We start from the raw sequence: 23,662 nt of genomic DNA, 5'->3' as shown, positions 1-23,662 counted from the left end.
ATTTTCTGGATGTAAATATTCAATAATTGATTTATAATTATAAGTTTACTGTTTAACTTATGTAAATATGAACATATAAATAAATATTTAAAAAAAATACAATGCACTATAATTTTTTCATCATCATCTAATTTAATCAATTTATTAATACAAATTTTTGCAATTCAAATAGAAATTTGAATTATTAGAACAAAAAGGTTATATCGAAAAATAATCTTTGATGTTATATAAAAGTTTTACCAATCACAAATAAAATACTTGGCTACATTCGGGCTCTTTCTCAGCATATGCAATTCAAATATCTGTGCCACTTTTTCTTTGCCATATGATCTAATTTCAAGTTTATCATTGTCTAATATAGTACGCATGTTATATATCAGGTGAATTTGATTTGATATTTTGAAATCTCGCATAAAATATGCCAGGATTTTTTTTTCAAGGCGTCCTTTGTCCGTTTACGAGTCGCTGTGAAGTTAACTCGACACTCAAAGACTACAACTTTTTCTTTTCTTTGTGAATTGATTTTTGAAGCGTATTTTTACCGTGTAAATCCTCTATACGAGTGAATACTCGTTGATTGAGTATTTCGTACTTTAACGAGTTTATTTGTCAACTCCGCCTTCCTGGAATTTTTAAAGGTTGATGAAAAAAAAATTTCCATATTCATCGTAAAATGAAATCAAACTCCTTTGGTACTTTTTATTTGTAGCGACGAAATACAATATTGAATTTATGTTCCTTTTTGAATTTTCTCTCGTAAAAGAGCCAGCTCCGCGCGATCGATTTTTCGTCGTAGCGCAACGAACGTAACATCGAAATACCATAACACACACTGTTGGAGAGTCGATAATGTCAAACTTCAAGATTACAATGTACTTTTTTTTTTAATGTCGCACAAAAGAAGGAAAAATTACGTGCAAGGCATTATTTTCGCAATAAAAGATGAGCGAAATAGAGTCTTACGAGGATGAAGGAGAAGGTAGCAGTTCTACTGAAAATCCGTTAGGGGTGAGTATACCCATGATGATGTAGAGAGAATTAAAATTGCATAAACTAGGTTATATTTTGATTGAACATTCGTTTACTTGACTTGAATATTCTTAGAAATCATTCAATTGCTTCAAACTTTTACACAGAAAAGTAAGAATAATAAAAGTTTAAAAAGTCTCGATAAAAAACAATAAAACTAGTCCAAAAACACGTGGGATTTCTTGTAAAAAGAGCGATGATAATAAATAGAGACTCGAGTCGAATTTCGTTTGGTCCTTTGTGGCTTGCAGCGTTACGAGGGCCAACGCAACAGTTTGGGCGAGCGCCACGGCCTCGGCCGATGTCAGCTGCCGGGCGGCGATGCCTACGTCGGCAATTACTATCACGGCCTGCGTCACGGCAAGGGCTGCTACGTGTACGCCCGGAGCGGGGCGCGCTACGACGGCACCTGGCGACGCGGCTTCAAGCACGGACACGGCTGCTTTCTCTATCCCGACGGTACGCGTTACGAAGGTGAGCCAGAGAGACGAATCGGCATCGTCATTTACCAATGTAAATTCGAAGCGCGGCTGGCGTGCGTGCTTGTGCGAGGATTGAAATGCAGAAAAAAAACGGGGGAAGCTGCAGAGACGGCGAGAGAGAAAACTCCGTCGACCCGATGACCCCGTCACGAGAGAGAATCGAGCATTTTCGATGCATCTAATATCGAAGCTGCGCGCAATTCATGATATTCCACGCCTGCGATCGCAACCGATCGCACTTCCTGCCTTGTCTCGATAACATTATGCGCGTTCGGGATACATAATATTTCGTTTTTTATTCATTTGGACGACGTGACGATTTGTTAAACTCGAAGGCGACTGGAAAAGGAACAAACGAAGCGGCAAGGGGATTTATTATTATCAAAACGGCGACGTGTACGATGGCGCCTGGCGACAGGATTTGAGACACGGCCTGGGTGTGTACATCTACGCCAACAGCGGAAGCAAGTACGCAGGCACGTGGAACGCTGACCGGATGCAGGGCCCGGGCCAACTCATTCACGATCAACATAGCTATCACGGAATTTGGGACAGAAATCTTGTGAGTCTGTCGCGACGATTTCGATTCATGCTACTTTTTTGACGATTAACATTATTGACAGCATGTCAATATCAAAAACTCAAAAGTGTGTATTTTATTAATTGCAGCCAGACGGAATGGGTTGCTACGTGTTTCAGACGAATCTTTACATGCAACACGGTGTCTATGTTCTCCTGTCCGAGTTAGATCAATCTTTCTCCTCCGAAGACTTGTGCGAAGTGGGAATCTCGTACCTCTTTATAGATATAATATGCTTTAATCGCGAGCGAGTTTAATTTCACGCATACGTCATTTCGATGTATTCTATTTCGGTGCTGTAATAATTGCGCGACGATATTCCTGAGCAATCATCCTAATAATCAATTAGATAGCGAGATAGAGAGAGAATAAAATAACGAAATTCGAGGACCATTACAGGAGTACTCGGAAGAAGGGTCGAGCGCCTCCGCGGCCGAAATGAGTGGGAACTCGAGGGTCAGCGTCGCCAAGGGACCAGCCGAGCCCGTGATTCTCAAGCCGTTGCCGCTGAGGATTGGCCTCGTGCCTGCCTGGAGGGCGAGATGCGTCCTTCGCTTCGATCGGAATAAGATGCCGTCCAAGCCCGAAATTCCCATCGAGACGGTAAGATTGTCTACTTCATCTAATTTTATTTCCAACTCGCACGACATTCGATGGAACGAAATTAGGCCGAAAATCTGCGCATACTTGCGTATAATGATTGCGTGATAAAAATTTTATTACAAGTCTTCGCTCGACTCGTTGGACGATGATGACGCGTGTACCTGCGAGGATGAAATTATTAAACCATGCGGGGTGGATTCCTTCGTGAGTAGCAATCGATTCACCGGATCGAGTGAGGCTGAAACATACGGCGTCGAATCAGCATCGAGTTCGATCATCAAGGGCGACGAAGGGTAATGATTTTATTTACCAGCAACTGCAACTTGTAACATCATCCATTTAATTGCATTTTTTTCACGCACAGGGAAAATGAAACAAGTTCGAAGGTAGAGGTGCTAGATAAACTCGATGAAGCAGAAAAGATTTGTTCTCCTGCAAATGTTGGACAATAAAACACATCGTTGTTCTGATACTCGAAACTTTATTATTTTCTTAAAACTTCAAAAAATATAGAACTTGACATATATACAAGAAGCATTTCGAAAACAAGTATCGTTCTATACAATTTTGATTCCACAGTTGTCGATGTATTGGATTACACAACGGAATTTAATTAAACAATTGCGAATAAAAATTTGCTGATTAAAAAATCTTATTATATTACAACAATATCGGAGATGTGATCGCCGATGCTATGAACCGTAATTTTAGGTATTTTTTATTTTACATTAGATATTCATAGAAATCGCCGGTTATTTACTTGCTATTTGTTATATCTGTTGCGTGTTCGTATTTGCACCGAAAATTGTTCACGGCTCTCGACGGATTATTGTTAGTGACTTATATAGTCGCATAACGCTATTTTTTTAGCTTATAGTCTCCTTATCTTAAATATTACGGTTTACCAAGATGTTTGCACACACTTTCAATGGAAGCCTGACTTAATCTATTGAATTGATTTCAAGAGATGTTCCATTTAAAATTTTGACGAATTGTCATTGTTTCCGTTAGTCTACATAAAAAATTCTAAAAAAGAAATATTTTCATTATTACACTTTCGATTATTTACAGTTAGTTCAAAGGTTTATTTCAGTGAGCTGAGTTTTATGCAAACTATTTTATATAAATCGATCATTCTTTTTCCGTCAAACTTTTTTAATAAATTACAACAGTAAAGAGTTGAAAAAATTAAAAAATCTAATTTTAATGAGTTAATATATTTAACAAACATATTTTTATCACAAAAAAACTCTTAATAAAGTGTATTCTCTCATAATTTTAAATATATGACTCAGAAATGTTCACTTATCCTATATAAATGCATTTTTCAAAAAACTTTTTACTTTTTAATGGCAGAAAGTTTTTGCAAAAGGTATTGCAAAAACAATACTCAAGTGAAAAGACAACCAAGGGCGGTGCGATAAATTTGTGCAGTCTTCTATCCTATTTAACAATATACAGTTGTAGATAAATAATTGCAGGAAAGTTCTACCAATGAAAATTCCTATTTTTACACAATTTGTTCATGATGACTAGCACAGCAGCTAGTTGACTATATGATTTGTGTTCCCTTTTTTCTTTAATTTTGGACATCTCTTCCAAACTGTCAACTGTTCACAGTCTCCATTCATTCTTGTGATTATAATAATACACACAACATTTGTTTTATATATTACAACATAAACTACAATATTTTTTTAAAAATGTCTCAAACATTGTTGCAATACTTGCAATGTATTCAATTTTTATGGTCAGTAGAAAATGTAATATAAATCATGTTACTTAATGATTGTCAATATTCACAAAAGCTATAATTTTTGGATTTGTTAAATATGGACTATCCATTTTACAATTATATTTTAATATTTTGTAAAGTTGGATATCCATGTTTATCATTAGTTTTATTTTAAATATATCTTTTTTGATTTCAACAATCAAACATACTTGTTAGTTAAATATTTTATGATGTTTATTGCATAGCTATTGATATCATTTTTAGAGTGTGTGTTATATCAGTTTTAAAAACTAACATTATTATTAATTTCTAAACTTTTTAAATGATTGACTTTGAAAATTTTAAATATTTAAGTTAATGCAACTTTTACTGGAATATTACACTTGCTAAAGAAATACTGCAAATGCAAAATATTGTTATTGCTAAAAGTATATAGGTTGATGTTATTACCCAAAAAGCAAATAAATAAAGCGTTTTGTTGCAATACAGTTTACTTATACTTGGATCAAAATTTGGTTTATATTCTTTATAAACCCACATTGAACCTAAAATAATTATCACAATTATTTCTTAATAATTTCAATTCACAAGAGCATTTTCAACTTACCTATTATCAACCATCCTAACATGAAACAATCGATCAATGTTTCTGTAGAAGTTTGTCTAATTCTTTCTTCTTGTCTACATTGTCGTATTCTAGAAAATAAAAGGAGCATCTGCTTTAAAACTCCAAGTCCTCCTCCAACTAGTAAATAAACAGGAATGTATTCTCCTTGTGGACAATCATAAATGAAAATTCCACCAATAACCATCATACATATTGGGATCACTACAGTTATACCCCAAATTATTGAATATCCAACTGAAAAATATTATTAAAATCATAAAGCATTGCGATGAAAAAAAGTAGTGCAAACTTAAGTTGATGCTTACTAGATCCAAATATTAAACAAAGAATATTACGAAGAAAGTCAAATATGCCTTTTCGAGTTTTGTGCGCTTCTCGTACACGTCCAAATAAAGATTCATAAGATGGTGGTGGAGCTAAAAATTTCATTCTTGGGTAAATTTTTACCAAATAATTAAAAACTTATTTCACTATTTGGTGTTTTATAAATACCATTTGGATCAATGACTTCTTCATAGGATGGAGGTGCTCCAGTTCTGTCAATGACTTCTGTAATTGTTGACTGTTCCAGCGGTACATTAATATTATAATGCATCAATGATCTTGGTGGATAATTACTTGATGATCCTTGAGATATTGGAATCGTCGTACCATGGTCATGATCCAAACCAATGCAGACATTGGGTGGCACAGTTTGTTGATCTGTATTTAGCTGCATTCTTAGTAGCACTAAATTAGCATGCTTGAAATCCATGAAATTCAAGCTGCTTCTTCATAATCACAGATTGGTTATAAAAATATTCATAACTACCCCTGTATCAAATTATAACTTTTATTTTCATTATTAATCAATAGCAAGTGCAGTCTCACTACACTGCATGCATACTACACTTTCACTTTCAAGCAGTGGTTCTTGTTGTAAAAGCAACATAAATTCATATGAACAAGTATTAAAAATAAAGGACGAATTGTTATTGAAGACAAACTCAAAGCATTCGAAAATGAAATTCAAACAAAAAAAAATTGAAAAAAAACTGCAATAATCTGACAGCAGTTTCCACTGAGTCAGAGCAGTCGCGTACACCTATACGAAAAAATCGAAAGTCAACAGACTGTGGTCGTCAGTTGCACAAGTTATTCAATGTCATTTCGTTTCACGAGCGGCAGGCTTCATTCAAATTATTACATCTTTATCGTATCATCGTTCATTTGTCTGCTAAGCGCGTCCGATTATTATTGTGCACGGTAAAGTACGAAGCGATAAGCAGCGATTGTAGCAGTTTAAAGCAATAGCCGTGCGCAAAAATCTGTCCAACAATCTGCGCTACGGCCACATTTTTTTCATTACTTTGAGAATAAATGACGCGGTGTGCATATTTTATACCATAAAAACAATCAGAAAAACACAATTAAGATATAATATGTATACCTGAGAGCTGCAGCATAATTTTACGGGACTCATCACTTTGAGACAATTGCCGTGCTCATTTTGCAACTCCTAAGCTGAAAGCGACTACTTGTGGCTGCTATATAACATCATGTTTATAAGGCAGCAGCAGTGCTCTTTTATCATTAATGCACACTATATCTATATAGTAGTTTGATTCTGCACCAACCTCAAGATGCAAGTCTATAGCGTAATACGAGTTGTCCTAGTATCAACTGTCACAGTCAAGACCCTGTTACACTAAATTTATATATTTCGAGCTTGATAATTGCTACAGATAATACTGCATAGTGCATACGATATGACGTGATTCTGCAGTGAGCGCACGCAACGGCCAAATGCGTGTGCTGCTGCTTTTTGACTTGTCGGCCTCGTAGAATGCGTATCGGCGCACGATGCAGGCTGCTGGCGTTAACATTCGAATAAGATTATCGAAACATGAAAAAACTCAACATTTTTTGCAACTGTTGGTTCGGTGCCGCAGACCGATCTTTGATACAACGCGACGATGATAGGCTCAGAATTAATAAGCATTCTACTTGATGATTAAATCCGAGCAGTGTCTGGGCGAGTGATCTTGATAAACGCGGCGGCGAGAACGCACGTTGAATACCTATATTATGCTATCAGTGAAAGTGCAACGCAGTTGACTTGTATCACGGGCGCGCGATACCTACTGTGCGAAATAGCCTTGATGTGTGCATCCAACGAGCTGCAGATGTCGCAAATTTTTGGGCCGGTGAAAAAACGCCCGTGGCTGCACATGTAGCATCAATTCAAATATCCAGCAGATTTTTGAGTGTCAAGGGACATTCCTTAATCATTTAGTATATTTCAGTTGAACGAAGCGATTCAGATCAGAAAATTATTGGTTATTCATTTAAACGTTACTCCAATCTTCAAGTTTATAATATGGAACAAATAAAGAAAAAATAATACTTGAAATGATACAATTTATTCAATTTTTATTGACGAATGATACATTTTTAATTAAAATTTATTGAAATAAATTTCAAGTGATGAAAATTCAATGTGTTTTGTATTTTTTAAATACAACTTTTCGTAATTGTGTTTTAGTGATGTTGAACATATTTAAAACAACTTTTAATAATTTCTGTATGTGAATCAAAATTATGCCTACCAGCTCATAAAAGTCATTTAATTTTTCTTCTTTCTTAAATTGTGCAGCCATATAGTTTAATGGACTAAATTTTAAGAAATCCAATTTGTATTAATTTCTTAGAGCAACCATTATATACTCCGAGTGTAGTTTTTTCTAAGTATTTTTTTTGTAAACTATTGTCACAATTGACTAATCTAACACTGATAAAAATTTAAAGAATTTCCAGTAATTCGCCTAAGCAAATAACTCGTTAAAAAATTCTATTAAATAACGGATGACCCCGAAAAAATTATCTATACATGTGGGAAAAAAGAATCAATCAAATTTTCCTTTCCAGTTCATGTAGAAAATCTATTTCAAAAAAGTAAAAGTTATTCCGTACATTTGATCTATAAAAAGTTTGAAAATAAATTAAGATCGATTAAATGAATCCTGAAATAATTGATTATATTAACTCAAAAAATAACAAAATGGGACAAATTATTATTGATTTTTAATAACTATACATTTTTTGTCTTGTGAAGCAATTACAAATATAGATTATCAATAAAATTGAATGTAAAGTGAGAGTTGCAGACGTATTATTTCATAATTCCTATAATCCAAGAATAAATCATTTACATTTTAAGATAGGTTTCTCTTGAAAAATCACTTATAAAAGTAAAAGTTATCTTTTACGGATAAACGGATTACAAACGATTCGATTAAAGTTTTTTTTGCGGTTTTCAAGGATCAGCTGAGAGATAAATACGCAATTCTAAAGCCTCGACGAAGACCCTTATCTGAGCTCCTATCATACGACGCGATGAGTCAAATCTCACAATAAAGAGTCAGGTGAGCACTGGAGTACCAAAATCTATACAGGTGTGATTAGATAGTTTTATTTCTTTGTATTCCTATCATCCTGGTTTCTTCCGGCTTACCTTAATCATAACGGTAACCGAGTTTGGAAGTGAATAAGCAGGCATTAAATCCACATATACCATTCGAATAAGAATCGAAGGCCTTAATGGCTAATGCGTGAGATACTAGCGCTAAACGATCATTTGCCCCGCCGTAAAACCATAGTTCTGTCTCTTTTTTGCCCTATTTTCTGTTTTGCTCCCATTCGTCAAAATTTCGGCGCTAATAATTTCGTATATAAGAGAGGACACATCCTCTTGCAATCACCTAGTGCTTTCGTAGATCAGCAAGAAGTAACTCGTACAGTCATGGCATCCAAGACAATTCAACTTTTTACCTTGTGTGTTTTGGCCCTTGCAGTCGAACAAGTTGTAAGTTAATCGCGTACTTTCTTTCTTTCATTGTCAAACTGTCCCGAAAATGTGGTTAAGCTTTGCGATGCGTTTTGCGTTGACAGGTGTGCGTCGGTGTACGAGTCAAATCGTTGAAAGTGAAAAGCAGACCCAACGATTACTTCGGAGAAATCGTCACGAAGCTGAGGTACGAAAATGAAGATTGTTACATATCGGTCAGGGTACCGGTAAAAAGTCAATTGGACGAGCGATTCCAGGTGAGCATCGGATAGGTATATGGAAAATTATACATACAAGTGTAGTAAAGATTTTATCCAATTTTAGGTGAGGGGAAATTTACAATTCCATGGATTACCGATACTGAGAAATCAAGTGAACACCCTCTGCGAAGCTCTCGACGAGAAAGGATTCTTCAAACCGATCGTTGATAAAATTCAACCAAAAAACAAATTCCCTGGAGGATGTCCCATTGCTGCTGTGAGTATATCAAAATTACATTTTGACACCGTGGCTACTTACAAATCCAAGCGCAATATTTATTATTTGAAAATTCTTTGCTTCGCTTTTCAGGGAAACTACACGATAAGTAACTACGTGATCAACATGGCTGACTATATTCCAGTTGGACTGATACCATCGGGTAAATTCGAAGCTAACTTTTTGATCGGACAAATGGGTTCGTCTCCCATCGTCTCGATCGCAGTTACAGGAAGTGTAATAGCCGAGCGGACGGGCTTGACCTCTTTCTTCAATTTCTTCGATACGGCATAAAAATTATTACAATTGTGATCATAAGTGTTCCTATTACCGCTGGTATGAATGTTAGATATAATCGGTATGAATATGCGGTTATCCAATTGTATTACTAATTTTAATTGACGTTCGACCGGTATTAAATAATTAGTTTAAGTTTGTAAAGTGATTGAACGTAAATATGTTGGAAAAATGTTTCTATATCGTGGAATAAAATGTTTCAAAAAAATTCAACGCTGCTCTATCAATTTTCCATTTTTGAAAAATAATTTAAACTCTTTGGTGACACAATTAAGAAAACTAATTAGCTATTCAAGTAAGAATAATTTGGAAGCATCCTAAAAGGATATATCTTCGACTATTAATTATAGTAAAAACGCTAACCTTATAAATGAGTTATATCTCGTTATAGTGCAAAAATAAGATGAGATTAGATAAGATTTTTTGAATAAATTTAACATTGAAAGGATATCACTAATATATGTATCGTAAACAATGAAAACGATTGAAAAAATATTGCACTATCGTCAAAGCACACTCAATGTGCAAAAAAATTGATTGTATTGAACATAAAGTCATCAAAATAACTTCATCGATCAAGCAGTTGAAACACTGAGCTCGTCAGATCTGAGTAAGTCGCTCAAAGTAGTCAATTTATGTCAACAAAATTAGTTCAACATTTCATTATCCTCCAAGCAATATAATTAGATAATTTGTATTAGTAGAATAAAGGTTTTCTTGCACATGTTTTCCCTCTCTTTTGTGCATTACGACACTGTTGCATTTGAAGATTTCACACATCTGACTTCAGTGTAATTTAAAATTCAACAGAAGTGCAGATATGCACATACTGTCAAGGTAAATTACCTTCATTTATATAAACTGATGGAAAAATATTAATTGTTTCGTCGTAAAACAAACAGAAATATAGTAGATTTGCATGTACTGACAAGGAAAATTATTCCTATTCACGCGAATTGGTTGAAAGAAAATTAATTATATTTATTAAAAAATCAATAGAAGTGTTGTTGACGTACACTTGCAGACAAGGTAAATGAGCTTATTTCGTAAGAACTAATCTAAAGAAAATTAATTTATTTTTTCTATACAATTATTATTTATGTGCCTCATTTACGTATCTTTTAAAAGCATGGTCGATTTTTAGTTTTTCAACGCAGTTAAAGTGCATGAAAAATACTATTCTACTCACTATTATAGAATAATTCAACTGTGCACTTGCTAGGAAGGTAAATTAACTTTATTTTCATTAATTGGAAAAATGAAAATTAACTTTTCTTTTTTAATGGAAATATTACAATTATTTTTTGTGTGCCTGCTGATATAGTAATAATATAGTTGCTTATTATTATTTCAAATAAATTTAACCAAGTAATTTCTGTAATTATAAAACTGAATTGCCTGCAAAAGATATAATTCAATACTCCATGGTTTGAATGAAAATTCAAACTGAAACACTAAAATTAAGAGTCAGTTTTATCGATCGCTTTAACGTATGATAAACCGTAGAAAAGCTTACACGACGCGCGAATAGAACTGCGAACATATTTGTCGGACTGTCAAACCAGTTCTCCAGAGGTAAACAATTACTAATGAATTTTGAGAGACGAAACGCAGAATCTTCGGCCAAAGTTAGCTTATGATTCACGCATAAATTTTGAAATTTTAACGTTTTTCATGCAATCAACAAATGATCTTTTTTTGCAAAATAAATAAAAAAAAAAGACGTAATGTTGACCAAGTCGCGGCATAATGCATTGATGTATATATAGCCAGGGCTATCTACGCCAGTGTGAATCGCGATTGCATTTTTATTTTGACGCGCTCGCGCGACAGCTCGTTACGCGATTATATAATGAAAAATTAATAAGGTAATAATCGCTGGTACACGCTAAAAAGCGCCAATTTTTCTCGCATTAGTTTATTATCTATATAAAGCTGCATGTTTTTCTCGAGAAACATGAAAAGAACGTCGTTGTGAGAAAAATAAAAAATAAAAGTACAATGGTCTATCCCAGCGGACAGGTGTCGTTTTTGTCTGCTTCCATGTAAATGACGTAGATGAGAATTATTAAAGCTACCGATTAATTCGCAATATTATACATTCGTAATCTTTTAATTTTTTCATTCCAGAAGCAGGATGTCTTGGAGCAAACACGTCGCAGTTAGCGGACTCTTACTTTTGGCGCTGCTGCTCGAAGCGTCCAAGTCGCAGCCGACAAAAGCCCCGTACTCCTGGTATCCGAAATACCATCTGGCCTCGGTGAAGGGCTGGATGAACGATCCGAACGGCCTGATCTACCACAAGGGCTACTATCACGCCTTCTGGCAGCATTACCCGGACGCGCCGAGCTGGGGCCTGATGCACTGGGGCCACGCGCGCAGCCGCGACATGCTCAACTGGGAGCATTTGCCGATCGCCCTGGCGCCCTCGCTCCCGGACGACATCGACGGCATCTTCTCGGGCTCGGCGATCGTCAAGGACGACAAGCTGCACCTCATGTACACCGGGGTGAGCCTCGACAACAAGCGCCAGAGGCAGATGCTGGCCGTCTCGGACAGCGAGGAGGACGACCGGTTCCGCAAGCTCGGCACGGTCATCGTGCGCGACGGCAGCGAGCTGAATTTCCGCGATCCCAAGGTCTGGCAGGAGGCCGACGGCACCTATTGGGTCATCGTAGGCACCCAAACGCCCGACGGCCGTGGCGAGGTGCTGCTCTACAATTCGACCGATCTGATGAGCTGGACCTACGATCGGGTCTTGGCCAGGTCCGAGAAAAAGTACGGATTCATGTGGGAGTGCCCGGACATGATAAGCCTGAACGGCAAGCGTCTCCTGCTGGTCAATCCGCAGGGTATGGAGCCGGCCGGCTACGATTACCAGAATCTCTACCAGACCGGATACTTCGTGGGCGAGTGGCATCCCGGCAGCGACTACAAGATCGAGCGCGAGTTCCGCGAGATCGATCACGGCCACGACTTTTACGCCGCGCAAACCTTCCTGGCGGCCGACGGCCGAAGGATCCTCATCGGCTGGCTGGACATGTGGGAGTCCGAGTTCGCGGAGAAACGCGAGGGCTGGGCTGGACAGTTTTCGCTACCAAGGGAGCTCACTTTGAACGACGCCGGTGATCTGGAGATCAGGCCCATCAAAGAAGTCAAGGAAGCTCGCAAGAAGCGTAAAGCTGCAACCCTCGAATCCAGCGAGCCTGCCAAGTCGTCGGAACAAGCTGATGCAGCAGGCGAACGGGTGTTTCTCAGCGGCGAGCAGTTGAATCGAAACGAGATCGTCGTTGACTTCAACTTGAAGGAGACGACTTGCGAGGAATTCGGCATCCAGCTCAAGGGCAACGACGAGCAATTCGAGGGAGTCAAGATCTACGTAGATCGCGAGAAAAGCCGATTGTTCCTCGAACGATTTTATCCCAAATACAATATTGAACGATCCTCCAGAAGTGTACCGATCGATTTGTCCAAGCCTGAATTATCCTTGGATATTTTCATTGACAGCTCGTCTATTGAGGTTTTCGTAAATGATGGACAGGCAGTGATGAGCAGCAGAATTTATCCAAATGAAGACCAGAGACAATTCAGTATGTATGGAACCAAAGGATCACTCATCTTAAAGGAATTTAATGTTTATGATTTGTAATATGATACCAAATTACTAATATTTAGAAAAATTAGAAAAAATTATTTTGTATGGGAGCGTAGTAAAAATATTTTATAGTATAAATAGCCATTTACTGAAACTTGGATTTCTTTATTTGTTCAATTCCAAGATCCGACTTTATATTTAGCTTGTTAAAATATCATAACCATTTTCAGTTATTAAAATTGTGTTTTCAAACTGCGCTGATCTTGCATTATCTAATGACACAGCCGTCCATTCGTCTTCTAAAACTACAACTTCTTCCCTTCCTTGTGTAACAATTGGTTCAATGGTGAATGTCATTCCTGGTTTCATTACACCCTCTCCATCATTAGCTTTAAAATATCGTCATTTTAAATAAAATTAAAATTTGAAATATTTTGATGAAAAATTTTGCTCACCAAAATGGTATATGTCTGGTGGCCCGTGAAAATATTGACCTATACCATGACCACCAAATGCAGGAAATATGTTATAACCATGTTTCTTTGCTGTTTCCTCTATCATAGTACCTATTGCAGGACAATTTTTATTTTAACAAATTGAATTGAAAGTAAATAAATGATTACTTTTATGTATACATTTAAAGTAGTGGTTAAATATCTGTACCTATATTGCAAAATTTTTCATTTGGTTTACAAATATCCATTCCTTTTTGCATGCATAATTTAGCTATTTTAATAAGGTCTTTGCCTTGTTCGTCTACTGTTCCAATTTCATACATTTCTGAACAATCTCCATGGTAGCCATTGAAAAAAACCTATGGAAATAAGTTTACTTAAAAAACTTGATAACATTGAGATAATAATTCACAACTAGTATACATTACTGTCACATCAATGTTCAAAATATCTCCGTCTTGCAGAGGTCTGTCATCAGGAATTCCATGACAAGCTACATTATTTATACTAGTACATACAGATTTTGGAAATCCTCGATAATTTAATGTACTTGGATAAGCTCCTTGATTTATGATCATTTCGTGAATTGTGTGATCCACAAAGTCTGTGGTAATACCTGGCTAAAAATATTCTAATTATCATTTATTTTCTTTTAAATAAAATCAGAAGGCATACTTTTAATATAGATTTGATTTCACGTAACACTCGTCTGGCAAGTATACAACTGTGTGCCATACATTCTATTTGATTTTTAGTTTTAATCTCTGGTTCACTTGGAGGTGGCATAGGTTCACCAGTTTCTGCATATGTGGGCTTAGGAATGTATGCTGGGACATCTCGTTTTGCTGACACTTGTTGTGGCTCAATCAAGCTGTAATGTCCAAATCTACTAGGTCCTTTCTTTTGAGACAAATTCTAAAATGAAGAATTTCTACTGTTATCTGATGATTTCAACATATAAATCAAGAATAAATATTGCCATTAGATAAAAGAAATTGTTAATAGATGCTCATTTTTGACATTAATTTAAATTAAAGAATTGTTATGTAACTTATTTACCTCAGTTTTTTCAAAAAAATTCTTAAAAAATGTTCTTGCAATCAATTTATTTATATTATTGCTGGCCATTGTTATAAAGCTGATTTTTTTAGTACAAATGCTTCAATAAAATTGCTACGGAAGAGTATGTCAGTTACGATCGAAATTATTCTTCATTTATGCCGCTTTGTTGTTTTTATCTTAAGTTATTTTGGAGCTCGATCACTTATGACTTATGTAGCAGAAGATGTGTTTTGATGCGTCGTTGGTTTTGCGCATTATGGATTTCTAGAATACAATTCAAAATCGAACATGATCGATTAACGATCAAAATGGGAAACTTATAAATAATTTATATTATCACTATTATGTCTGTATTTAGCTAAATTTTATGATTCAATTATAATATTATAAAGTGTAAGATTTTCCATTTCTAAGTTTGGTTTTAAGCCGTGACTGACAGTCTCATTACAAGTGCAAAATTTAAAAATGTGTTAAGGCAAGGTAAAATACAATAACATGTTAAATTAATACTACATACATATCTCAATATGGCAATAATAAGAGGTTGATTTACTTTATATTTTATAGGATTTTCAGCTCCTTTTTGATTGAAGAATTGAAGATAGTATCCAAAGTTATGAAAAGCAAACTTCAATTCTGAAGTAACAAAACAAACGTTCATAATTAATGATTTACAAACGTTTTTGCTACAAAAATTATACACAAAAATACCTTACAGTAAAAACATAATAATACTTTACTTTACATTGTTGATAAAGATTGATTGGTACTGCGAATTGATCGGTAAAGAAGTATCGCTGAGGCTAAGGTAGTCAAAATGTAACATTGCAATACTATGGGATATTTTGATTCTTCGAAAAGTAAAGCATCAATGAAATAGGATAAAAACCATCAAAATACAGATGAAATTTGTATCATAATTTTACTTTTAAAAATATTACATAAATATGATTGTTTTAAAGTCATATTTTTTCGATTGTAAAAATAGAGTAAATTTCAATCAAGAACTTTTACGATACCGAGCTCGAATTATATGAAAAAAAAACACCAGATTTATGTTAACTGAGAGAAACGAGTTTTTCAAAGAGGGCATCCTTCAAAATGTCGATCTATCCGATTGCAAACGTCGAAGCACGTCGAGAACAGCTTGCCATCAAAAAATAACTTGCGTGGAATCGACCAACAAGCAATACACTTTCTTCCATTTTCGTTTATGCATGCATACGATTTTTTTACGCGCATTACTTAAAATTTATTTCTGGTTTGCGATGCAAATATAAAGGTGTAACTTAAATATATCGCTTGAGCCTTGCGATGATCGATATCGACAAAATTCTTCTCGCTGCAATTTTATGCGGGCAAAATTAAACGATCTCGGTTCATGCAGCGTATGCTCTCACTCTCGACGTACTCTGCTAATATACCATACAGGTAAAAAAACACTTATCTGAAGATCGCAGCGGCGTGAGAATACGTGGTGCAGCTCACGTAGTTGCACGAATTATGGAAAAATAAAAGCATAAGATTATGTGTGGTGATTATCAGAGCCTTAGATAGAGACTACGTTCCAAGATTAAGAAGACGGAATTTTGAATTATTCAAACATTTTAATTTTTTTAGTGGAGATGGAATATTTGAAGTGCTTAAAAAGGGTGTATACACTTCTTTGCATAATATTTAATAACACAAAGTTAAAAGAACACTGTAAAAATTTGGTTTTTATTTGTTTTTTATTAAAGTGAACTTAATGTACAGCACTTTGTTTGAGATAGTCCATAAGAACATCCTTAGCTGGAGTGTCTTCACCAAAGTCCTAAAACAGAAAATTTTTTATGAAACTCAAGTTGGTCTGTATTTGGCTAAATATTTTCATTAAATTATCGCTTTATCAGTAAGGCTTATTTCAACAAGAGATTTTAATTTTTTGGGTTCATTTCAGTAGAGGGAGCCAAAGTATCATCATAATATTTTTAATTTATTAAAGGCTGGTATTTACGCAACAATGGCCAAAAATGAATTGAAAAGAAAATTGTTTCAATTATTAAATAATTCAGTTTTCTATTTCAATTTACATTAAATCTAAAATTAAAATTTAATCAAAACTTTACCTTGATGACTACACAAGAGCATCCAACAACCTTCCTGGCTTTGCCGTCTTTATCAACTTTACATAAGCCAGCCCATTCGCCAAGCTTTTTGTTATTGTCGACTTTAATAAGAGGTATTTGATGTTCATTGCACAAAGCTGAGATCACCTTTTTGTAGTCAGCTTCATCGCAGTTCTCAGCAAGAATGCAAAGAACAGCCTGTCGCCTGTTAATAAAATTATTATCAGTGATGTAAAAATTTTCATATCAATTTATAAATTAATGAATTTTTTATAAAATTATGAAATTTTATTGAATTTCATTTTCAACTTACTTGTCTAATACTTTAGTGGTCTCATGAAGGCCTCGTACAACTCCATCATGGATGAGGGCTGTTTTAAGGACTTCTTGGAGTGCAGTGTTCACATCCATAGGGCCGCCAACTGCGGAGGGCACGTCATCACTACGTAATAACAATTACCATTATTATTATTATTATTATTTCAAAATAAAATTATTATTATTTCCACGCATGCAGTTCACTTTGTGATTTTAGGTTAGATTTTGAAAATGATAGTTCTTTGCCACCATCAGCATTATTTTGAAAAATAATGATATAAATATTTCTTAAATATAAAATACTGCACTAACTCGTTAATAAGGAACGCTCGATTAATAATTTTACTCAATACAAATTCTACTGTTATTGAAAAACTGTGCACGTGTGCAGTAATGATTGATACTTACGTTTCAACGTCGGACATTTTTGCAGATATTTTGCAGAAATAATCACTGAAAAAAGTTGATTAAAATTGATTAAAACATAATGCATATAATATTTTCCCTTAAAATCGAGATATAACTGTCGAATTATTATTGTAACATAATAAAAGTAGTCAAAAAATTACAAGTACCATGTATCCACCTCGGTGTAAAGTTTGAAATGAGTAAAACTACACGCAGACAGCTGAGCCTATGCCGGCACACGCATGCACATTTAAAGCTTATGACATAGGGACCCTAGAAAAAATTCTTCATTCGCAAACGAACTAAACGAGTTTGAAAAGGTGTTAGGAATGAAAACCTTGAAAAAATTTTTCTGTAATTTTGGCTACGTAGGTGTCATTTTAAAAACACACGTGGATAATGTTCGAAATATAAAAAATTTTTTCGGAAAAATATCCATCAGGAAGATTATATGATAATTTAAACAATGATCCTGAATTATTCGTGAACCATTAATGAAATTAATTCATCCCTTCGTATAAAATGATAGCGAAAGTTCTACTCGATACTAGACGAGACTATTGTAGGAACCTTATTATGTATAACTTCACGAGGAATCGTCGTAGTTATTAATTTTTATGTCTGAACATTAAATTTCATATCCATCACGATTCTGCACCAACTAAAAAAATAGTTCAAATGTACATGCTCGACGATACATTTTATGGCAGTTGTAGTTGGTCGGAATTTCGAAAGAAGCGTAACCGCAGTTAACTAATGATTTGGCTCACAATTATACTGTTCGGCTCTTATGTGCTTACGATTCGGGGACAAAAGGTAATATAGAAATTCTCGAAACTCGATAACACTACGAGGAATATAGCAAACAGTTGCTTCCGTTTATCTAATTTTAGCTTCACGATTTAATGACAGATGTCGAGGTGGAATTGGTTTTTGACTGCAAAAAGGAAACAGGTAACGAAAATTCATGGCAATAACAATTGATCGCTAGCATACATTACATTTTTTTGGTGTAGTTCATGAATTGGAGTATGACATTGTGTCGATAAATTACGAAAATACAGATGGATCAAATCTTCAACTAAACATGCGAGCCTTCAATAAAACTTATAAGCTTAATTTAACGAAAAATAATGAAGTTTTGATCGGCCAAAAAACTCCAATATATTTGGCTTACAGCGACTCCAAAAAGAATTTAAGTATATCTTACCAAAAATTTGAATTTGTACGTATAATTTCAGACTTCAAAAGTTGAAAAAATTTTCAGAATTTTATTACTTCAATACTGAATTAATGATTTCAGCCTCTTATGAGCTCGTTGAATGTTTATTCTGATCTAGTTAACAATGCTGCCTTGATGACGAATAACGATCGAGGAAATGATACACATTTTGTATGAGAACATTTTATTTTTACGAGAAAAATTGCAAATAAAATTTTTACACTGTTTATCGTTGATTGAATTGACTTTATTTTAGACCGGTGTCATAAACGATCGAGTGATGTTGCGACCATTACCAAAACGTATTGATCTGGATTTACTGAAGAATGCATCGTTTTCTATCCCCAGGAATTTACGAGAAAATTTATACTCCGGTCGAACTCATCACATTGCGATAAAAACGAAAATTCGCAGAGGCAATTCTAATAGAGGGGCAATTAGGAAGTCAGGTAATTTAGTGCACAACATAAATGGTTCATTACAATTATTGCATAAATTGTGATTATTGTAGATGAAAGTATACAAAAGTTGCGTCGAATTGAAAGGAAGAGGCGCAAAAAAAGGGAAGATTCAGAAAATCAACATTTTACTGACAAGGATATAGTTTATCCAGAAATTTTAGTCGTTATAGATTATGAAACTTACGGGTAAATTACATATCACAATATCACGGTGTAACATAGAAAATTTGAAAATTATCATTTTTTAGGATGGAAAATTTTAATATCAACGGAACGTTATTTTATATGATAGCTCTCTGGAACGCAGTTGATCTTAAGTTTCGAGAAATTGACAGACCCACTGTTCAACTAAATATAGCTGGGATAATAATACCTCAAGTAAAAATATTTTTTTCATACCTCGTGTAATAATATTTTTATTTACGTGATCAGGAATTAAACTGTAATTTTTAAGGATCCAAAGGCTAATTGGTATCTATCGCAAAGTTACGTAGGAAACTACTCAATTTTAGGGAGCAAAACTTTGAAAATAGCTGGAAAATACTTTTCTCGACTATCTGAAATTCCCAGGACGAAATACGACGTTGTAGTTCTAATGACAAGGTAAGCATTAAAAATTTGTTCGCCATTGCCTCATCATGATACTTTAGATTATTTAAATGAAAAATTAACTCAATGCGCATGTATACATTTACCAGGCGTGATATAATCAGCTCTGATGACAATAATAATACGTCATTGGCTACTGGTATGGTACAATAATAATTCGAAATGATAAATTTCAATATTTAACCCCAGTTAATTTCCACGTTCAAAAGGTATCGCTGCTGTAGGAGGGGCCTGCGATGTTCTGTCGAACGTAGCTTTAGTACAAGACACCGGGGGCTTCAGCGGAATCATTACCGCAGCTCATGAATTAGCTCACACGTAACATTTTTCCTATTTGATCATACTCATGTGTTTTAATCTTTTAAAAATTTTAAAAAATTATGAACACCGGTATAGATTTGGCGCCGAACACGATGGTATACCAGCAGAAAATCCTACCGAAATGTTTTGTTCTGGAAACGATGGATACATTATGAGTTACAATAATACAGACAGCCGTTCGTGGCATTGGTCAAACTGCAGTATCAGTAGCATGAGAACTTTCTTCAAGTATGAATCCTGTATTTTTTATTTAATTAGAAAATTAATAAACATTATAAGATCGAACATTAATGAAATCAAGTTTATTTTTTATAAATTGAACTTTCAACTTGATGTAACTTTTTTGATATGATAAAAATTTATTAATTTTCAAGTGCTGGATATTCAGAATGTCTTCGCAACAAACCAGATATTGGCATCCCATACCCAAAAATACTGCCTGGAACAATTATGAGTCGAAACGAACAATGTTGGAAAATTAAAGAAGGATACTTTTCTAATTGGGTAAAATATCTATCGTACATCATTTACATTCAATCGCAGTCTCATTTATTCATAATAAATACATTGTATTAAACAGACAGTCGAAAGTGATTGCTCGAAACTTCACTGTACGAAAGTCGTATTGATAAATGACACTATTGATCTTCACATGGTCGAAATACATAGCCCTCCAGCCGACGGAACATATTGTGGAATTGGGCATGTTGGTTCAAAAAATATTTTATGACAATGAGCAAAAATTAGGATCTAAATTATACAATTATCTCTGTTTTAGATGTGTTTGGAGGGAAAGTGCGTAGCTGACACGAGATCTGTTTATGAACCTAATCCAGAATATTTGAAATCCAAAACCTTACCAGGGGAAGTTTATGTTCGCGATGATCAATGTTCGCTGCATGGAGATGAATATTTTTCCGTGAGTAATTCTGCTAGAGTGGAGTAATTAAGCAAAATTTTCATACAAATATTTTTGCAGGAAGAAGAATATAATTGTTTGCATTTGATTTGCTCAAAATATATCGGTGATGGGAGAATAACTGCCAATGAAACATTTTTTCATCGACCAGCCGATGGTTCATATTGTGGAGAAAATCAAGTATGTCTTGAATTATGAAATACGTAAAGTTAGTTGTTAAATATCCATATGCTTTAATTTGACAGATATGTTTCGGTGGACAATGCATTAAAAATATATTCGACGACGTTGACAGCGATGTTTTATAAAGTATATTATTATTATTTTTTATAACAATAATAATAGTTTAACTCATGAAAATGGAATCTATTTGTTAACATAAAAAACCGATTTGTTACCATTTATACAGAGACAATATCGTTTTTTACATGTATTGGCCTTACATAATTTGCCATTGGAGGTATTCTCATTGTGCAGTGCACATAAATCAAATTACCATCGTTAAAAGTAGACATAATCACAATAACATACAATAGCTTTCACACCATTGGTAGGTGTTGGATTTCATAAAAGATCCGAGGATCGAGAGATATAAAAATCTGTAAACAAGAGCGGTAGTGAAAAAAGGAACCGGTCCATTTAAACGTTTTGTGGTAGAGGAGTGAATTTTTTTGCTTGACAATGCAGCATCCCTGCCTTCAAATAAGAGCTTGCGATGTTTTAAGCAATTCTTCCTTCACTATTGAATTTCAAGAACCAATAGAACCGTTTGTAAAGTCTTGAAGAATTCAACTTAATTTTTTTTTCAAACAATTCGAAATTTGATGAGGAAAATCAAAAATATTGTAGTGTCAAAATGTTACTCGAAATGAAAAATGATCCTATTTATATGTCTGACAGTATTTAATCTAACAATATTTACTATAATAAAATTTTTAATAAATAACATCTTTATGAATTTCAATGTCAAATTATGTGTACCAAATATTTAATGAAAACCTGTTGCCAATACATTGACTAAAAGATTCTTCCTAAAAATGTGACTGTTCCTATTTTTATATAATAAACTTATGTTTAATTTTTACGCTTGATCTCATTTGATACAAAAAGCACATTCCAAATACATAATGGAGACTTTCGTATAATGCGCGCTGAAGATATACTACTACCAAAAATTGTGACATGCGTAATGCGCATTAGTAGATCGTTCATCAAAGTTAATTAGCTACTCATCCGCTACGTGGCCATCAGCGCATTTGTGCCGAATCCACAAGTGATTTATAAAAGTTCAGTGCTTAAGTTTGAGAAACTCCCTGTAGAAATTAAGATCATACTTCACAGGATCATTTCTGTAGTATATCTTCACAGACTCTCTACCCAAAGTAGGAGTCGATGCAGCCACGATGATGAGAGACGGCTTCTCATCCTGAGCGTGAGGTTGGCTGTCTGGATCCTCCTTTGTGGAGAATTCGGCAGCCCTCGATGATCGTTCACCTTCGGGTTTCATACCTGAAGGGATGGATGGGCAGCTGTCTGAGTGGTCTTGTTCTCTAAATCAAAACAAAAATTAAAAAACCTTTATGAACCACGAACTCTTTAATGCCTCGCACTTGCTCGTAATGATGGCTAGCGAGCGTTCAAATGATAAAAAGTTATTTGTGTAAATAATGATTTATTAATATTTATACACTTTCCGTATACTTTGAGAAATAATTAATTTAAATAAACAACTAAGTATTGATATAAAATTCTTTTTAAATTGGATTCTATGGCAATTAATTGATAAAAAAATTTCACATATGATGTATAAAACGTTATTGGCTCCCCAATTTTGAATGTGGCTAGGTTGGCGATACGAAATACCCGACCTGCTAGATTTAATCCATGCCCTTACTTCTCATCTGTAAAAACCAAATATCAAGAGGATATTCAAAAAAATTTTTATTACATACTTGTTGATATTAATAAATTTCAATTTAAATATTTTTTTCGCTCTTCTGTAAAATGTAAACAATTGGTTGATGCAATTTTTCTCAACAAATACTCGAAAATATACCGAAATTGTGTTCAGTTTTTTAACAGTGAAATTAGTAGAAATCAGCTCGACAGTCCATCTTATGTTTTTACACCTCGAATCATTTTTGAGAATCTAGCCACTAATCTGCCGAGTTCGCGCAGAGAGCAAGGAAAAAGAACGAGAGGAAAAAAACGAGTGGAGAAAAAAAAAGCGCGAGCAAGGAACCAAAAAAAAAAAGGAGCAAGACGAGCGTGACTGTTTCACTCTTTCTCCGAGCGTAACGAATTCAAAGAAGAGCTGCGGAGAGAAGTTCCACAAGAGCAGCGAGAGGAGCCGTAGGTTTCACCCTCCTCCGCATCATTGTCATGTTTCTTTTCGCTCGATTCGCGCCACCTTCCTTCGCTTTTTTTCTCGCCTCTACAGTCTCTCTTTTTACCTTCTTCTCTCATCTCGCTGTGCGCTTTGCTACTCCGCACACAAACATGCATGCCCACGCACATACACACGTAG

General features: G+C 34.8%; 7 protein-coding genes and 1 non-coding gene across 13 annotated transcripts; 5 read left to right on the top strand and 3 right to left on the bottom strand.

Annotated features, from left to right (window-relative positions):
• The first annotated feature begins 942 nt into the window (after positions 1 to 942).
• LOC106649921 (radial spoke head 1 homolog) lies at positions 943 to 3,146 on the top strand. The gene is made up of 8 exons (XM_014367649.1): positions 943 to 1,008; positions 1,105 to 1,140; positions 1,281 to 1,503; positions 1,847 to 2,073; positions 2,181 to 2,291; positions 2,491 to 2,694; positions 2,818 to 2,987; positions 3,059 to 3,146. The coding sequence occupies exons 1-8, from the start codon at positions 943 to 945 to the stop codon at positions 3,144 to 3,146; spliced, it is 1,125 nt and encodes a 374-aa protein (XP_014223135.1).
• A 727-nt stretch (positions 3,147 to 3,873) lies between these two features.
• Positions 3,874 to 7,450, bottom strand: LOC106650004. Of its 2 annotated transcripts, XM_014367768.2 has the most exons (5): positions 6,487 to 7,450; positions 5,550 to 5,870; positions 5,363 to 5,473; positions 5,037 to 5,291; positions 3,874 to 4,974 (listed from the first exon to the last, which is right to left on the bottom strand). In XM_014367768.2, the coding sequence occupies exons 2-5, from the start codon at positions 5,809 to 5,811 to the stop codon at positions 4,796 to 4,798; spliced, it is 807 nt and encodes a 268-aa protein (XP_014223254.1). In that variant the 5' UTR covers positions 5,812 to 5,870; positions 6,487 to 7,450; the 3' UTR covers positions 3,874 to 4,795. The 2 variants fall into 2 exon arrangements, with proteins under 2 accessions (XP_014223254.1, XP_014223255.1); XM_014367769.2 differs by lacking the exon at positions 6,487 to 7,450 and having other exon boundaries at positions 5,550 to 6,465.
• A 992-nt stretch (positions 7,451 to 8,442) lies between these two features.
• Positions 8,443 to 9,764, top strand: LOC106650091. Its single transcript, XM_014367880.2, has 4 exons — positions 8,443 to 8,901; positions 8,988 to 9,140; positions 9,208 to 9,360; positions 9,454 to 9,764. Exons 1-4 carry the CDS (start codon positions 8,644 to 8,646, stop codon positions 9,652 to 9,654), a joined length of 765 nt encoding a protein of 254 aa, XP_014223366.1. The 5' UTR covers positions 8,443 to 8,643; the 3' UTR covers positions 9,655 to 9,764.
• A 486-nt stretch (positions 9,765 to 10,250) lies between these two features.
• LOC106649969 (sucrose-6-phosphate hydrolase-like) lies at positions 10,251 to 13,406 on the top strand. Of its 5 annotated transcripts, none has more exons than XM_023461259.1 (3): positions 10,251 to 10,267; positions 10,362 to 10,494; positions 11,788 to 13,406. In XM_023461259.1, the coding sequence occupies exons 2-3, from the start codon at positions 10,478 to 10,480 to the stop codon at positions 13,304 to 13,306; spliced, it is 1,536 nt and encodes a 511-aa protein (XP_023317027.1). In that variant the 5' UTR covers positions 10,251 to 10,267; positions 10,362 to 10,477; the 3' UTR covers positions 13,307 to 13,406. The 5 variants fall into 5 exon arrangements, with proteins under 5 accessions (XP_023317027.1, XP_014223195.1, XP_014223194.1 ...); XM_014367709.1 differs by lacking the exons at positions 10,251 to 10,267; positions 10,362 to 10,494 and adding exons at positions 10,501 to 10,686; positions 10,802 to 10,883; XM_014367708.1 differs by lacking the exons at positions 10,251 to 10,267; positions 10,362 to 10,494 and adding an exon at positions 10,501 to 10,686.
• Positions 13,407 to 13,432: 26 nt separating this feature from the next.
• LOC106649970 (methionine aminopeptidase 1D, mitochondrial) lies at positions 13,433 to 14,967 on the bottom strand. Its single transcript, XM_014367712.2, has 6 exons — positions 14,767 to 14,967; positions 14,383 to 14,622; positions 14,136 to 14,327; positions 13,916 to 14,066; positions 13,708 to 13,818; positions 13,433 to 13,641 (listed from the first exon to the last, which is right to left on the bottom strand). The coding sequence occupies exons 1-6, from the start codon at positions 14,833 to 14,835 to the stop codon at positions 13,451 to 13,453; spliced, it is 954 nt and encodes a 317-aa protein (XP_014223198.1). The 5' UTR covers positions 14,836 to 14,967; the 3' UTR covers positions 13,433 to 13,450.
• A 1,513-nt stretch (positions 14,968 to 16,480) lies between these two features.
• On the bottom strand, positions 16,481 to 17,848 carry LOC106650047 (40S ribosomal protein S12-like). Its single transcript, XM_014367828.2, has 5 exons — positions 17,771 to 17,848; positions 17,604 to 17,648; positions 17,191 to 17,319; positions 16,878 to 17,082; positions 16,481 to 16,582 (listed from the first exon to the last, which is right to left on the bottom strand). The coding sequence occupies exons 2-5, from the start codon at positions 17,618 to 17,620 to the stop codon at positions 16,514 to 16,516; spliced, it is 420 nt and encodes a 139-aa protein (XP_014223314.1). The 5' UTR covers positions 17,621 to 17,648; positions 17,771 to 17,848; the 3' UTR covers positions 16,481 to 16,513.
• A 660-nt stretch (positions 17,849 to 18,508) lies between these two features.
• LOC106649922 (venom metalloproteinase 3-like) lies at positions 18,509 to 21,443 on the top strand. The gene is made up of 15 exons (XM_014367650.1): positions 18,509 to 18,557; positions 18,620 to 18,828; positions 18,907 to 18,996; positions 19,082 to 19,274; positions 19,337 to 19,472; positions 19,535 to 19,664; positions 19,741 to 19,889; positions 19,985 to 20,034; positions 20,105 to 20,213; positions 20,292 to 20,444; positions 20,591 to 20,720; positions 20,797 to 20,922; positions 20,995 to 21,135; positions 21,196 to 21,315; positions 21,381 to 21,443. The coding sequence occupies exons 1-15, from the start codon at positions 18,509 to 18,511 to the stop codon at positions 21,441 to 21,443; spliced, it is 1,848 nt and encodes a 615-aa protein (XP_014223136.1).
• A 1,016-nt stretch (positions 21,444 to 22,459) lies between these two features.
• LOC111694192 lies at positions 22,460 to 22,677 on the top strand. The gene has a single exon (XR_002763576.1). It is a non-coding gene; the product is annotated as a small nucleolar RNA U3 (small nucleolar RNA).
• The last annotated feature ends 985 nt before the right edge of the window (positions 22,678 to 23,662 follow it).

This window comes from Trichogramma pretiosum, unplaced genomic scaffold (genome assembly GCF_000599845.2).
Source record: "Trichogramma pretiosum strain Unisexual culture from Peru unplaced genomic scaffold, Tpre_2.0 scaffold15, whole genome shotgun sequence".
In the NCBI taxonomy this organism is placed as follows: domain Eukaryota; kingdom Metazoa; phylum Arthropoda; class Insecta; order Hymenoptera; family Trichogrammatidae; genus Trichogramma; species Trichogramma pretiosum.
Note: the sequence above shows the minus strand (reverse complement) of the source record. Positions and strands in the feature narration are given on the sequence as shown.

Coding starts and splice junctions, on each gene's coding strand:
- LOC106649969 (XM_014367706.2), top strand. CDS start 11,659: ATGGTCTATCCCAGCGGACAGGTGTCGTTTTTGTCTGCTTCCAT. Junction 11,703..11,787: donor TCGTTTTTGTCTGCTTCCAT/GTAAATGACGTA, acceptor TTTTCATTCCAG/AAGCAGGATGTCTTGGAGCA.
- LOC106650091 (XM_014367880.2), top strand. CDS start 8,644: ATGCGTGAGATACTAGCGCTAAACGATCATTTGCCCCGCCGTAAAACC. Junction 8,902..8,987: donor CCCTTGCAGTCGAACAAGTT/GTAAGTTAATCG, acceptor TTGCGTTGACAG/GTGTGCGTCGGTGTACGAGT. Junction 9,361..9,453: donor GAGGATGTCCCATTGCTGCT/GTGAGTATATCA, acceptor TTCGCTTTTCAG/GGAAACTACACGATAAGTAA.
- LOC106649921 (XM_014367649.1), top strand. CDS start 943: ATGAGCGAAATAGAGTCTTACGAGGATGAAGGAGAAGGTAGCAGTTCT. Junction 1,504..1,846: donor CGACGGTACGCGTTACGAAG/GTGAGCCAGAGA, acceptor TTAAACTCGAAG/GCGACTGGAAAAGGAACAAA. Junction 2,988..3,058: donor ATCATCAAGGGCGACGAAGG/GTAATGATTTTA, acceptor TTTCACGCACAG/GGAAAATGAAACAAGTTCGA.
- LOC106649922 (XM_014367650.1), top strand. CDS start 18,509: ATGACAGATGTCGAGGTGGAATTGGTTTTTGACTGCAAAAAGGAAACA. Junction 19,890..19,984: donor GTTGTAGTTCTAATGACAAG/GTAAGCATTAAA, acceptor TACATTTACCAG/GCGTGATATAATCAGCTCTG. Junction 20,035..20,104: donor TAATACGTCATTGGCTACTG/GTATGGTACAAT, acceptor CACGTTCAAAAG/GTATCGCTGCTGTAGGAGGG.
- LOC106649970 (XM_014367712.2), bottom strand. CDS start 14,835: ATGGCCAGCAATAATATAAATAAATTGATTGCAAGAACATTTTTTAAG. Junction 13,819..13,915: donor TGAAAAATTTTGCAATATAG/GTACAGATATTT, acceptor GTCCTGCAATAG/GTACTATGATAGAGGAAACA. Junction 13,642..13,707: donor ACCAGACATATACCATTTTG/GTGAGCAAAATT, acceptor GATATTTTAAAG/CTAATGATGGAGAGGGTGTA.
- LOC106650047 (XM_014367828.2), bottom strand. Junction 17,083..17,190: donor ACCACTAAAGTATTAGACAA/GTAAGTTGAAAA, acceptor TTTTATTAACAG/GCGACAGGCTGTTCTTTGCA. Junction 16,583..16,877: donor GCTCTTGTGTAGTCATCAAG/GTAAAGTTTTGA, acceptor TTTCTGTTTTAG/GACTTTGGTGAAGACACTCC.
- LOC106650004 (XM_014367768.2), bottom strand. CDS start 5,811: ATGGATTTCAAGCATGCTAATTTAGTGCTACTAAGAATGCAGCTAAAT. Junction 5,292..5,362: donor TTGTTTAATATTTGGATCTA/GTAAGCATCAAC, acceptor AATATTTTTCAG/TTGGATATTCAATAATTTGG. Junction 4,975..5,036: donor GTTAGGATGGTTGATAATAG/GTAAGTTGAAAA, acceptor TAATTATTTTAG/GTTCAATGTGGGTTTATAAA.